Genomic DNA, 15,908 nt, shown 5'->3' on the forward strand with positions numbered 1-15,908 from the left:
GAAAGCTCAGAGCTGACACAGAGAGCAGAGAGATGAAACCAACTGACAGATATTCAGAGATGCTAAGAGATGAAGCCCAGAGTCTGCACCAGAGAAACTAAGTGAGGAACCACAGATGCTTAAAGAGAAAGCCAGAGGAAATAGGAGCTGAAAGAGCTGGTTGAAACCCAAAGCCAGGAGAGAAGGACAGCAGATGTCGCCATGTGTCTTCAAAGCTGCTAGAGAAACCCCAGACACCATCGGCATTTCGTCAGAGTCAAGGTATCTTTCTCTGGATGCCTTAATTCAGACTTTTGCATGGCCTGAGGATTGCAAATCTGTAACTTAATTAATCCCCTTGGAAAACACCAATCCACTTCTCACATACTGCATTCCATCAGCTTTAGCAAACCAAAACACACAGTCCCACTGTAAAAGCTATATAGTTATACAGTTGTCTTCAAGAATCAAGGCTACTGGAATACAGTTCAATGGTTTCAGACATTTCCCTATAACTACCCAACATACCCAAAACTGGAAAGGGATATCTATATAATGCATAAGAATAACCTCCAGAATGACTTCTTGACTCTGTTTGAAATCTATCAGCCACTGAAATTTTGTTTCATTTCTCTTCTCCTTTTTGGTCAAGAAGTCTTTCTCCACCCTATGATACCAGGGCCAGGCTCATACCCAGGAGTCAGGTCCCACATTGCTGGGAGATTTACACCCCTGGGAGTCATGTCTCATATAGTGGGGAAGGCAGTGAGCTTACATGCAGAGTTGGCTTAGAGAGAGAGGCCACATCTAAGCAACAAATGAGGTTCTACAGGGGTGATTCTAAGGTATAACTATAAGTAGTCTTAGCTTCTCCTTTGCAGGTATAAATTCCAAGATCAAGGGCTTGGCTTACTAAATTGTTAGTCTCCAATGATTGTGAGAATATCAGGTGTTCCCCAGGTGTGGAAGTTCAATATTTCCACATTTTCTTCCAGTACCTCAAATGGACTTTGCAAATACTCTTTTATCTTCTGTCAAGATTACTCTGGGTTGTATCAGGACACCATACTAAACTGTACAAACCAACAAGATCTTACTTCCTCTACAAGTTTCCATGTAATTATGATGTTTGAATAAACCAACCACACAAGTTAAATTAGATGATGTGCTACAGAAAATATACATTTTGCACCAAACAAATATCTCTTCCTTTGGCCTCACACAGAAGCTGAAGTTTTAAAATACAGTCAGTATCATCCTTTACCCTTTAGTCTGATTTAACTTAATGTTAACCATATCAGCTGTATTCATCTCTAATTGAAGTCTGGTCAATTTTTCAGTTTTTTTTTTTAACAACAGCTGTATGTGACACTGCTAACTTTCACAGCTGCTTAGAACTCTATCTCTGAGTCTTAGTGTCACACAGATACCCGAAGTTCCAGAGAATGATCAGATTATACACAAAGAGCTTAGCATCTCAGAATATAGAAATAACAGTTGCAACTTAGGAATAGATATGACTAAATTGCTAAAATTTTACAATCTAGGAAAGTTTACAATAAGCCTTTACCTTGATAACTTATGCTTTCAAATTCAATTCTCAGAGTTTACATATTGTAGTTAGTCCATATTCATGAGGCAGCATGATATCTGTCTTTTCATTCCTGGTTTATTTCACTAGACACACTGTCCTCAAGATTCATTCACCTACTTGCATAGCTCACAATTTCATTTCTTCATGCATCCACTCAATATTCTACTGTGTGAATACAACACAGTCCACCCTTCCATTTATCAAGCAATGCATCCATAGGCTACCTCCATCCATTGCAAATCATGAATACTGCCACCATAAATGCCAGTATTCAAATGTCCATTCATGTACCTGTTATCAGTTCTTCCAAGTATATTCCTAACAATGAATGGGGTTACAGGAACATATGGCAACCCTACACTTAGCCTCTTGTGGAACTACCACACGGCCCCCCAGAGGGGCCGCATCATTCTACTTCCCTACCCAAAGTGAGTAGGTGCATCTTTCTATATATATTTTCTCCAGCACTTGTATCTTACTGTTTAATTTTAAAGATTTTTTTTCATGTAACATACCATCCATCCTATGTAAACAACCAACAGTTCCCGGTATAATTACAGATTTATGCATTTGCCACCACAATCATATAGAAGACATTTCTATTTCTTCCACAAAGAAAAAAGAAGAGAGAAGAAATGAAGAATAAACATCTCCTAAAAATGAAATAAAATAAACAGGAGAAACAACAACAGGAATCCCATAACCCCTCCCTACATCTCCCTGTTATTGACATTTAGTCTTGGTATATTGCCTTTGTTACACTTATTGGAAGCACAGTATAATACTATGAACTATTGACCCTAGCTTGCATTGATTGTACTTTTTCCATATACCATCTCACTTTCAACATCTCACACTGCTGACATTTATTTGTTCTCCCTCAAGTAAAAACATTCTTATTTTTGCACAATTAATTACCATCATTGTCCACTCTAGGTTTTACTAAGTCATACAGTCCCAGTCTTTATCTTCTATCTTTCTTTCTGATGTTATATATGCCCCTACTCTTATTCTTTCAACCATACTCACCCTCAGATTTGTTCAGTGCACTTACAATTCTGTGCTATCCATTTCTGGATCTTTACAATGAATCCTGTTGAAAATTCTATACTCCTCAGCATCAAATGCTCAATCTCTACCCTCTTTCTATCTCCTGATAACCTGTGTTCTCAACTTTAACTCCCAAAGTTCACTCATTAATGTTAGTTCATATTAGTAAGACAATATATTTTTTGTCCTTTTGTTTCTGGCCAATTTCACTCAACATAGTGTCGTCATGATTCATCTACATTTCTGCATGCATTATGACTATATTCTGAAATATCATATCTTACTATTTTTCTCTCTTTTTGCCCTAACTGATAGTATTTATTTCTACACTCTTCTCCAAACATTTCTCTCCTGTCTTTTCCTATGTGCCTGTAGTGCTCCCTTCATTTTTAGTAGAGGTCTCTTGTCACAAACTCTCTCAATGTTTATTGCTCTGAAAATATTTTAAACTCTCCCCCATTTCAAAGGACAGTTTCTTTGAGGATGAGACCCAGAGGGTTGTCTGACTTTGTTGTGGAGACTCTAGACTCTGTGCTTTTCTTATCCTGCCCAGCAAGTGGTGTGTGTCAGCCCACAGCTCCCCACTGGCATAAAGTGGTGTGAACCTTTAATTCTCAACCTGCTAGGGGAATGATTGAGTTAAGAGGCTGAGGTAGAAGGCAAGCTTTTCTGATTCCCAGCCCCTGGGGTCTGAACTCTTTCCAGGAGAGCAGCCATTTGAGCTGCCTCTACCCCTTTCCTTGGGGAAGACACACCCTTTAGGGAATCATCTCCTTCACTTTACTTGTTACTTTGTCTCTCAGAAGTACTCTGCCCTTGCCTGGGTCAGCACTGACAACTGAAATGGCTGAGGCTTTCTTTTGAAATGGCTGAGGCTTTCTCTAATGAACTACTCAGAATACTTTTAAAAAAGAGAGAAAAAGAAAATCCTTTTTCAGAGCCAGTCTCCCTAGCCCCCAAGGTTGGCCAGCCAAGAGCTGAAGATGGTACCCAGCTTTATTTTATGTGCCTGCTTTTATTGGAGTGCAGCTCTTTTCCAGAATTCTGAGCTTGGCCAACTCCAAAAGCTACCTTTCTCTGCCACCCCCTTCCTCTCAGCCCTGTCTCCTATTTGCCAGGAGTGATTTCATGGTTACTTTTCATGCTTTCTCTGGGTTTATCTGTGTTCAGAGCTTGTACTTAGCAGTCCAAATTTGTTCATTAAAACCACAATTGGAGATAGATTGAGTACCATTTCTTGCTCCTAGAAAAGGGGTTTTTTGTCTCCCACCAGGGAGAGAGTCCAAATTGGCCTCTAGTGCCAGTGGGGGAGGGTCACCAGCCTCTGCAGTTTGGAAACTTTTACTTATTCTTTTGTGCAGTGATCTCGGACCTACCACCCATTCCAGACTGGTGTATGATGTATGCCCAGACATGGATGTTCCTGGCTAATTACTCGCTGCTTTAGAGGACTAACTAATTCTATACCTCACTACACCATCATCTTGTCCCAACCCAATAAAGGTATTTTATTTTAAAAAGTTTAAATTCTCCAACGTCTAGCAGAAACCTGCAAAACAAAATCCATCTTTTCACCCTGCTTATCTCCCACAGTTCCTAGTTTAAAACGCTCTTTTAGGCTCTTTAGATCCCTTATTTTTTTGTGCTTGTCTGTTTACTAACATTTAAAAGATAAAACCTTATTCATTTAGTATTTTTTTTTTCTGTAGTAATTGTTTAGGGAATCTAACTTTCCAAACTGCTTTTAATTGAAGTTCATTATTCATGTTTAAATAATATTCCTATTTTCTTGTTTATTTTTGCTATATATTAGCTTATCTAATAAAAACCCTGTTATTATTTTCCTTGGCAACTGCCAGTTTGAAGCTATTATGTACCCCAGAAAAGTCATGTTATTTAATCCTTATTCAATATTGCTGGGTGGGATCTCTTTTTGATTGTTTCCAAGGGAGACGTGATCCATTCAGTTGTGGGTGGTAGCTTTTGATTAGATAGTTTCCATGGAGATTTATTTCACCCATTCAAGAGGGGGTTGCTTACTTTAAGCAACCTTTAAGCAGTCCTTTAAGGGGGAACCATTTTGGAAAAAGCTTTAGAGCCACCAGAGCTAAGAGAGCCAGAGACCGTTGGATATGAAGAGAGAAAACACCCCTGGAGAAGCCAATGAAGAAGCCTGGAGAGAAAGCTAGCAGACATCACCATGTGCCTTTGCAGCTGAGAGAGAAACCCTAAACATCATCGGCCTTCTTGAACCAAGGTATCTTTCTCTGAATGCCTTAATTTGGACATTTTTACAGCCTTAGAACTATAAACTTGCAACTTAATAAGTTTCCCCTTTTAAAAGCTGCTCCATTTCTCATATATCACATTCTGAGAGCTTACAAACTAGAATTTAGCAACTAATTAAATATATGGATAAATATGTGGAAAATTAACATCATTACAGTATACAACCTACCTATTCAAGCATAGGGTATATTTTTCATTTGTTCAAGCCTTATTTTTTTCCCATAGTAGAACTAATACTTCACATTTATTTTAAGGTTTATCTCTGGTATTTTTGTTAGTGTTTTTTAGAATGCTTCTATACATCCATTATATTTTGTTTTGCATCCAGAATTCTCTAGTCATTCTTAATAGTTTTCCTAGTAGTTTTTGTTTTTTTGAAGTGAAATTGCATTACTGAAAAGAAAGAATTTGAAATTCTTTTTCTAAATGTTTAAATATTTTTTTTTCAAGAGTAATTGACTAGTATTTCAGGAAAATGTTAGGTAACAGTGGTGATTATAGATATCCATGCCCTGTTTCTGTGTAATGGGAGAGAACCATTTTACTATTACATACTTTGATAGGATTTGGTTTAAGATAATGCCTGTAAATATGTGTTGTGGTGTGCATGTATGTGTGTACGCACATGTGGACACATATGGATGTGTATATATGTGTGTTCAGCTGAGGGCATTGTGGCTGAAGAATACATATTTAAAACCATTATGATTTACCTTGAAAAGAAAATCAATGTCTCCAACATCAGCAGAAACCAGCAACGACAAGATAACACCAGCATAGTCATATTGTAGATGAAACTGGTACTGATCTACCCTCATTAGCTGTGGCCATTTCCCTCTTATCCCCCCACTGTCAGTGATCCTAAGCTCCAGGCCAGTACAGAAAATTCTAATTTCTCCAAAAATAATGCAGTACTTCTAGATTGGGTTCCCCAGTTTAGGAAACACACAGCTAGGGAAGAATAGGGAGACAAAAAGACCCTATAAAATATATTCTATAGGATACACAGCATAACATCCACAATATGCATGATACAATCCAAGTTGCTAGTCATACGAAAAAAGAGCAGTTAAATAATAAGCCATTTTTACAAATGGAGGCCAACTCTATGAGATAAACAAGATGTTGGTATTATCACACAAGGATTTAACTATAGCTATTAAAACTATGTTTGAAGAGGTAAAGAAAAATGCACTCTTAATGAAAAGAGAAAATCTCAGCAGAAATAGAAAGTATTAAAAAATAATGGAAAATATGTCTGAAATAAATTATGGGTTTAATATCAATGGAAAATATGTCTGAAATAGCTTAATAGCAATAGCAATATGGAGATGAGAGAGGAAAGGATCAGTGAAATTGATGATAGATTAACAAGAATTACTTATTTGAAAATCAGAAAGAAAAATTATTAACAAAAAAACAGGATCAGAAGCATGTGGGACTATAACAAAAATTCTAACAAATGGGAAACTGTTGTCCTAGAAAGGGAGAAAAGAGATAGACTGAAACAGAAAAAAATATTTGAAGAAATAGTGCCTGAGAACTTCCCAAATTCTGAAAAATTTATAAATTCATAAATTTAAAAGGTGAATAGAATCCTAGAGCAGGATAAACTAAAAGAAACTAAACCTAGGCATAAGATAGTCGAGTTGTTAAAAATTTTAAAGTGGAGAGAAAAATTTGAAAATATCAGAGAAAAATGAGACCTTATATACAGAGGTACCAAAACTAAATATCCACAGATTTGTCATTCAGAAACTGAGGAATCCAGAGACAGAGAAGTGCTTAGCACTTTAAAAAAACAACAAAATCCTCCCCTGTCAAACTAGAATCCTAAAACAGCCTTCAAGAATGAAAACAAAAAGGTAATTTTTAGATAAAGGAAAGCTGAAAGAATTCACTTCCACCAGATCTGCATCACAAGAAATGCTAAATGATATTCTTCCCTCTTCAGGAACAGAGAGCATAGAAAATTATAAATATCAGAGAACATACTAAACATTATTTTTCCTCCTAAAAATAATTATTATTCTTTAGAGCGAAAATGAGAACATTGTCTTTTGAGATCTATAATGTATGTAGATGTAAATTATGTAAATATAGCATGAAAGACAGTGAAGGCAAATAGACCTATACTCAAGATTTTACATTTTAGGTGAAGTGCTACAGTGTTTCTTCTAAAAGACTGGGTAACATTAAGGAAGTATATTGTAATCCCTAGAAAAACCCATTAAAATATGTGAAGTGCAAGGCAGGCCACAGTGGCTTAGCAGGTAGAGTTCTCACCTGCCATGCCAGAGAACTGGGTTCGATTCCTGGTGCCTATCCATGCAAAAAAAAAAAAAAGTAAAGTTAAAGAGTCAATGTGTAAATCATTCTTATAAAACTAACCCAATACTTCAAAAGGTGTGTGTGGGGGGAAGGGGAGCAAAAAATTATGTGATGAATAGAAAACACATAATAAATGGGGGGTAGACCTAAATCCAACCTTATTAATAAGGACATTTACTATTAAGGGACTAAACAAGTTCAACTAAAAGATAGAAGACTGAATTATATGCTCTCTAAAACAGACATGTTTTATATATAAAGACACAGATAGATTGACAGTAAATGGATGTAGAAGCTTATGCCACGAAAACTGTAAGTAAAAGAAGGCTAGAGTGAAAATATTAACATTAGATAAAATACACTTCAAGACAAGAGTATTACCAGAAATAAAGTTGATCATCTCTTAGTAATCAAAGGGTCAACTTATCAAGAAGAATAACAATCACAAATGTGTGCATACCTAATTATAGTACTTCAGAATACATTATGCAAAAATTAACAGAACTCAAGAAAGAAATAGACAACTCTACAATTGAGGGAAAGCATTTTAATACTACTCTCTCATCAATTGAAAGCACCAGAAAATAACAGTAAAATTAGAGAGGATCTGATTACCATTACCAACCACCTTGAGCTATTTGATAGTTAAAGTATATAAAGCAGAAATGAACAGAATTACAAGGAATAATCCATCATAATAAGAGATTTTAATTTACCTCTATCTTAACTGAAAAATCAAATAGAAACTTAGCAAAGATTTGAACAGCACAATGTGAAAAACAATTTCAAGTTTGAGTTTTATGCAATTAGGAAATAAACATTCTTCCCAAGTATACTTGGAACTTTATGGTAATTGACTCAGTACTATGTATAAAGAAAGGTGACTTTTACTGAAGTAAATTTTATACAACTAGTATCATGCCACATTCTCTAGCTACAATTAATTTAAAGCATAATAAAAAGCACGTTTGGAAATCCAAAAAACATGTCTAAGTCACTCATAGGTCAAGAGAAAAATCAAGAATTAGAAAATGCCTCAAACTGAAAATTAATAAAATATTACGTATCAAAACTTAACGGATACAGCTAAAGTGATACTTAGAGAAAAATGTTAAGTTAGAAAAGAAAAAAACTAGAAAACTATTTCATTGTCCAACTTAAGAAGACGGGGATTAAAAAAACTGAAAGAATGGAGTTTTCATGACAATGGATGCCCCTGTGATCAAAATCACTGGTATTGGATTATGTCATGGTGAGGCATCCAGAATTTAATCTGATGTGTGGCTATGAGAGACACAGATGCTGATGTTCTCAACAACCTATTAACAGAACTTTATCTCTTTCAATAGGAAGACAGAATTGCAGAAAATAATCCAAACTGATAAAAGCAAATACGGATATGGCATAGCACGTATGTAAATTACTAAAAATCCAATCAAGTAAAAAAAGTACTTCCATAGAAGTTGATTTTTAAGAAGAATAAAAGTAAATAGAAAAATCATAAATAAATTATATTAAACTTTTGTATATAAAAGACATAGGCCTAGGGTGACTTTTTGGGAGGGAGAACTACCATAGAGGCAAAGACAAATAGTTATTACTGAATGACATATATAACGATTATCTATCCGGGTTTCCATAATGGCAATTTCTAAATAAAGCATCTCTATGCAAGCACCTGAATATAAAGTAACTTCCAAGTAAAATATTTAGGTTAAATGTTATAATAATTTAATCATTTGCAGATGAAAAAATCTAAATATGATAAAAGAAAAAAGCTCACAACATGAGCTAGTATGATTGTAAAAAACTATGTAGATCTATAGATCATCCATATATAAAATATACCACTATTTTCTAAAAGTGACATTATAACAAATGCTCAGAAATTATGAAATATAACGCATTTGATTAACTGTTGTTTTGACTTCTCTATTCTGACAACCTATGGTGTTAGGTAAACATGGAACTCAGCACATCATCAATACTCTTTGAATAATATGGCATCTGAATTATATATATTCATAAAATTTAATTTTTTTTTCTTTCCAGTATAGTAGACAGGTTCTGCATAAATCTTAAAACTCCCTTTTTTAATGCGGAAGATAATAAATACAACCTAAAACCCCCACATGTCTCATAATTTAGTGGAATCAAATGCAGAAATGAAAATAAATAGGCAAATGTAGAAAACAAAACAGCCTGTAAGATAGCATAGGAATTAAGTATGAAAGTGAGATCTATATAGTGCCATTATCTCATTTGTTCCTCAACTCTTAAAACTGATCAAATTTCATATTTATATTTGGTTTCAGATACCTCAACCTTCCATTACCCACTTTTGGTGGGAAGGCCTCTATATAGTAAGTATAGCTTATACCGTGGTAAAGCAGATGGGCAGGAAGAAGGAAACTAGAAATCTGGAGGCATAATGTGGAGGTCTGAAAGAGGTATAAAGATGTATTTAGAACCAGAAGCCACATCCTATCACCTGTGTCTACTAAACACACTGATACGACCTCTCCTACTTCAATTCAAGGCATTATATCTCAATGTTTATTTCTTTTGAAAGCATACATCTTACCATGTGGAATTGTGGTCTGGAAAGGGCGACTTGGACTTTTCAGGTTCCATAAAGTCAAGCTACCATCTGAATGGCTGCACATGAACTGTTTGCCCTCATGATGCCAATCAATTGAATGAATAGCCTAATAAAATAACAAAAGTAAGTAAAGGGAAAAAAGGAGATACATTACATCATTCCATAGTCCAAAAGAAAAATATCCTGACAGAAAATTACGATAGTAATAACACTTAAGAAATATGTGATGTGCTTTTTCTAACCCAGATCATTAGACTATTTTAGGCTTCAATCCTCCATTGGTTCATAAAAGGGTATAAAAGTCATCTCCTGAGATAAAAGAAAAGTTACTAATATCACCTATAAGTAATAGAGGAACCAGAACTTTGAATACAGGACTGTTGGTTGTAAATCTTATGCCTTTCCTGTATACTATGGTGCTTCTTTGAAAAATTCTTTACATAGAGATAAAGGCAAGGTTATCAGAAGATGATTTCTTGTGATTATTTCCACTTAAAGTAGCTAATTTAAGAAAACCTTTCAAATAAGAGCTACTGAGGGCTTAATATAATGCCAGAACTTCTGGTAAGCACAGTGTGTCTATTATATAATTTGCTCCTATAAAATAGGTATTAGTTTTTCCAATTTACACATGGTGAAATAGGCTTACAGAGATTGATAAATTTGCTCTACTCATGTAACTCAAAGCAAAGTCTAGCTACAAAACCCATGTTTTAAATCATAATACTATATTACTGCTAACATATAGAATTTAAATCAATTTAAAGCAAAAAGGGTTTCATATTTTTAATATTTTCAAGCTTACTGTTTAGTTGTGGATGAGATTCTAAAATAATTATCCCATTGCCCCAAAACTTGTGCTAACAAAGTATCTTGCAAAAAGTAGGTAAGAAATAAATAGCTATTGAATAAGTAATTAATGTCATCATCTATATCTGCCCCCCCCTTTGTATTCTTTCTTAATTAATCAACTATTTGGAATTTGGGCAACGTGACTGAAGTTCTAGCAAGACATAAAAACTGGCCAGATATACACAATGTGATCCTTTGTTTAAAGGAACTTAAAAATCAGTGAGAGAGAAGACTGATATAAATAAAATATATAACTAAATGTCAAACGGTAAGTATTATTAAAGTTGTAGAAAACTGATCGCTAGAATAATCATTAAAGATATCATAAAGGAAATAGGATATGAGTTGTGTATCAAAAGGTAAATAAGATTTGATTTAATGGAAAAAGCAACATGAAATCCTGGAAGCTTGTGTTTTCTCTTACCCTGGCCTCTATTACTGGGCAAAAACTTAATTTGTGCCAGGGTCCATCAGGGGCAGTTAGAAGAAAGATAAACTCTTCTTTTCTTCTCTTCTGCTTATTTCTTCTCCCTTCCATAGGTGGTTTAAGGAAAATGTCACTTCTTCATGCCTGATGAACCCCAGTCAATTTACCAAATTCTCCCAAACTTCTTTGCCACCAATATAGGAGAGGGGCAGAGAAAAAGTCCCCAATCCCATCGAATTTAATTTATTTATCTGCCTACAGGATAAAGCACATATATAAATAATGGCTATAATATAAAGCCAAATAAGTATGTAGTATAAAAGAAGTATAAATATTGTACTGAAGAGTAAGTATGTAAAACTAATTTGCTATTATAGAAGAGGACGTCTACTAGTACATTTCAAAAGTTGACAGAGTTAACATTTGATATGATTTGATGGATAAATACTCAATTTCTATTTGATTATGTCCTACTCATTTACTTTAAAAAAGAACTGAACAGGTTCACTGAAAAAAAACATATACGACTAATTTAAGAAAAAATGTTTAAAGATAGAAGATTTTCCTTATGCCAAACTCTGGGGGACTTCTCTGTGAAAGAGTATTTAAAGAGTGCTGATATGATGAACAAAAGTTTCACAATGAATGTGGAAATAAAAAATTCATATAGTTATTTCTGAAATAATCTCTAATTCATAAGACAAAACTCCCAGTCCATCAATGGCTATTCATCATAGGGCTAGTCTGATAGTCTAAATAGCTTTAAAATGGTTAAAGATATTTTTTTGATATACAGAAGAAAAAAGAAGGGTGCTTATGATAAGAAATTAGCAGGAATAAAGGCTTGGGAGTGGGAAAAAAAAGTGTTGTGTTTAGGAGATAATGTTTAAAATATCTGAAATACAGGGAGTGTGTGAAAGTATGTAGTAAACTGAATTTCAAAGAAAAGAACTAGGGTCTTAAATTCTTTATCAAGGAATATGGACTTTGTACTGTTGGCAACTGGGAGTCACTCAAAGAATCTAAGGGGGAGAATTACATGATGTGACTACATTCTAAAACAATAATCTTAGTAGTGAAGAATATTGAAAGCTAAGACATCAGAGGAAAAGTAACTAATTAAGTGGTACTTATACTTTCCAGACAAAAGATTACAACCTAAAATAGGACACTGGAAATGGGAATGAAAAAAAGAGAGGAGAGGGAAACAATATAAAGGCAATAAAAAATAATGAAAACTGATTGAATATGATATATGAAGAAGAGTCAAATATGATTCTGAGAAATGTAAACTAAATTATTAATCAAAACTTAAAACTTGAAAGAGAGAACATAAAAGGAGGTTCCAATCTTCAAAAATGAATTAAGTGCTAATGGGACATTTAACTAGACTTATTTAAAAGGCTGTTAGATATTTGGATCTAGAGCTCAGGAGAGAGGTAAGGGTTAGAGATATATAAATTTAAAATTTATTAGTATAAAGGAATGTTTGAAATGATGGGAGGGGATTATGAACATACATGTGATTTTGGTGAAAACACAACCCTGAAGAGTATCTATAATTTAAAGGAGAGCTAAGAAAAGAATCAGTAATGGAGAAAGAAGGGATGAACAAGATGGTAGAAAAAAAAGACAAGGAAAGGACACATTTGAAGAAAGAAGGGCAGATGCAGAGCTGCAGATAAGTGAGGAACTTAAAGACTATAAAAGTGTCACCGTGTAGAATAATGAGGATAACACTGGCAATTATAAGAAATTATCTCAGAAAAGTGTTTGGAGTGGTTTCTAGATATAAGAAGTAAAGTGCTGAGGAAAGTTTGAAAGTTTTGGCAGTAAAATGAAGTAAATAATTATTTCAATTAAAATGATAGGACAAAAGTAAATAGATGATAAATATATACATACTATATATCATACAAATCAATATTTAAAATAATTTCTAAGTATAAAGTAGATAATGTGATATTCTAATAACTTAAAACATTATTAGTCCTTACTTAAACATTTCATTGCAAACTTGCTCACTTTCTCAGGTTGGAGGCTATAGGAAAACCTGTTGATTTAGTATTGTTCTCTGGATTTTTAGATGTTCTACTCTATTCCCACATGACAAAATACTCAGATGATATTTGGACTCTTAAACAAATGCTAGTCCTGAGAGAAAGAGCAATCTCTAGTCTCCATCCTTATACATTATATACTTATGAAAAGGACAATCCTGGCTTAACTCCTTATTAACTATTTTTTCCCTGAGATTCAAATGCCTTATAAATTCATCCTAAACAACATAATTATATGACATCACTTGCCAGATTATTTTTCATCAATCATAGGTAATTTGTTCATGATTGGTGAAAAATAATCTGATTCATTTATTAGTGGCAATTACCATTTATAAAATATCTGTTTATTAGACAAATAAAAATATCTCTTATTTGTCTAAGAAGACAAATATTAAAAGGTAAGGCTTTCAAACTGACCATTTAACCTTTCTGCCCCAGAAAACAAAATTTCCTAAGGAAAGTATGTAATAGTGTCTTTAGAGATAATAAATAAGTACAGTGAGGCAAGGCATAGCACAGTAACTAGAGAAAGGAAAAGAAGTTGAAACAAAGTAGAGCTTACAGCATAGGTGAAGGCATCAAAGTATATAAGATTCCAAGGAGGGCCCAGAAATAAGTAGTTTAGATGGAATTTCCATTCAGAAGAATAATCCAGAGTTGGAATGTGTGCAAATACCAAAAGATAGTGTGAGGCACTGGGTCAGAATCAGGCAGTTATCCAATAATAAAAATATTGGAAAATTACAAAGCTTAAAGGTACATAGTTACAAGACCGTTTTTCAAATATTTCAGTAGAAATCACTTACCTCATCATAATAAACTCTCAGTTCTGCTCTTTTAGATTTCAAATCCCACAGTACTACAGTACCATTTTCATAACCTATTAGCAGCTGGAAAACATTAGAACAATCATTTTCTTAATTAACTAACATTAATTTTAGCCTGTTTCCAATAAAATTTCATGTTAAAACACGTCAAGTAATAACATACCATGTAATACAACTTTATTTAGAATACCAATTTTTCTAGGACTTGAATATAGACTTCCTAAATTAAGAAATTGACAAACCGCTTCAATATAAACATTTACCAATGAACTCTGCCTCATTTCAAAGAGGAATTAAGTAAGCATATAAATACGACACAATATAAAAATGAGTGAGAAAACTGGGGCAAAAAAAACGGGGTAGAAAAGTAATAAGATTATATAGGATTTGGCTTCAAAATTCTATATATCCAATTCTATATTCTCATTGGCTTAAGTCAGTGTTTTAAACTGGTGGTTTATAAGCTCTCAGAATAGTTGATATTTATTTCAAATTCTATTTTTAAATAAAAAATAAGGTAATTAACAAATGTACAGTCTTCCTTTTAAAATTGAATCAGAGTGATTTGATCAGTAATGGGAAAAAAAAATAGAATCAGTTAGGAATAGGTAATGATTATAAGATGACCATTTTAAGAGTCAGTCATTCAGCTAAATAAATGCTGCTAGCCACGCTAATGATTTTTACTGTTGTGTGATTCTGAGTTATATATAGCTACATTTTTTAAAATTTAATCTATCATTAGTAAAAACAGGAAGGATAAAATAGGCTAATGTTAAAATGATGGTAATATTGCCTCAAGATGATTTACTTGAAGTCCCTTGTTACCTCTTTTTTTTTTTTTTTTTGGTATGGGCAGGCACCGGGAATCAAACCCAGGTCTCCAGCATGGCAGGCGAGAACTCTGCCTGCTGAGTCACCATGGCCCGTCCCCTTATTACCTTTTAATGAAAATTCTTATATAGTATATAAACATGTTTTCATTACAAAAAAAGTGTTAGAAAACAGAAAATATGGTAGTGATTATAACTTCCCTTATACAGCCTCCTAAAATCTTATATCTTACCTTAATATTGTATAACTGAACCCCCCCAAAATCACAAAAATAAGCCAGCTGGTAGTTTTAACTGGAAATATACAATAATTCTAAATATCACATCATGAAGGCAATGTATATTTATTTTTGAAGCTATAACATTTACTTAAAGATTTTTTAATAACCAGACACAATATATCTTTTTTTGACACAATTTTTATCATAATAAGGATTTGACAAAAAAGTTGAGTATTTACATACCAACTGAAATAAACAGCATGTATGATTTTCTAAAAATAAAAAATGTCTAAATTATATATATTTTAAATAAATATTCCTCAAAAGAAATTTATATATTCATAAATACTGTATTTTAAGATGTTTTTAAACTTCAAATCAAATCTTTTTATAAACCAAAGAAACTGATGAAATGATAAAGCCGATTCCAATAAGTCCAAAATGTTTGGAAAAATCTCACTAAACAAGAAAACACCAATAACCTGAATAAAATATTGAGGTAGCTACAGAGTGTAAAGAGAACTAAGAGATTGCTGAGAGTTCAGCTTTTTTAAGTGAAAGGGCAAATCAGGGACCATCTCCCACTTTTCAGCTCTGTGGCAGCAGCTATAGAAACAGCTGTGTAAGCAATCCAGATTCTGGAAGTGGCTACTCAGACCCACAGTAGGAAGAGGAAACCTTGTCCTCCAAAAGTTGGTGTGGTAGTTAGATTCAGTTGTCAATTTGGCCAGGTGAAGGCACCTAGTTCTGTTGCTGTGGTCATGAGCCAATGGTAGGTGAACCTCATCTGTTGCTGATTTACATCTGCAGTCGGTTAGGAGGCATGCCTGCTGCAATGAA

The 15,908-nt window shown here is 33.8% G+C and overlaps 1 protein-coding gene across 3 annotated transcripts in view; it reads right to left on the reverse strand.

The window, feature by feature from the left end:
• The window catches only part of STXBP5L (syntaxin binding protein 5L), a 437,423-nt gene that overhangs the window by 251,384 nt on the left and 170,131 nt on the right, over positions 1-15,908 (reverse strand). For all 3 annotated transcript variants that reach the window (XM_077118203.1, XM_077118202.1, XM_077118204.1), the window contains exons 8-9: positions 13,994-14,077; positions 9,828-9,951 (exon numbers count right to left, since the gene is read on the reverse strand). In XM_077118203.1, the coding sequence (XP_076974318.1) occupies positions 9,828-9,951; positions 13,994-14,077 (208 nt within the window). The remainder of the gene's footprint in view (positions 1-9,827; positions 9,952-13,993; positions 14,078-15,908) is intronic.

Source organism: Tamandua tetradactyla, chromosome 10 (assembly GCF_023851605.1).
Source record: "Tamandua tetradactyla isolate mTamTet1 chromosome 10, mTamTet1.pri, whole genome shotgun sequence".
In the NCBI taxonomy this organism is placed as follows: domain Eukaryota; kingdom Metazoa; phylum Chordata; class Mammalia; order Pilosa; family Myrmecophagidae; genus Tamandua; species Tamandua tetradactyla.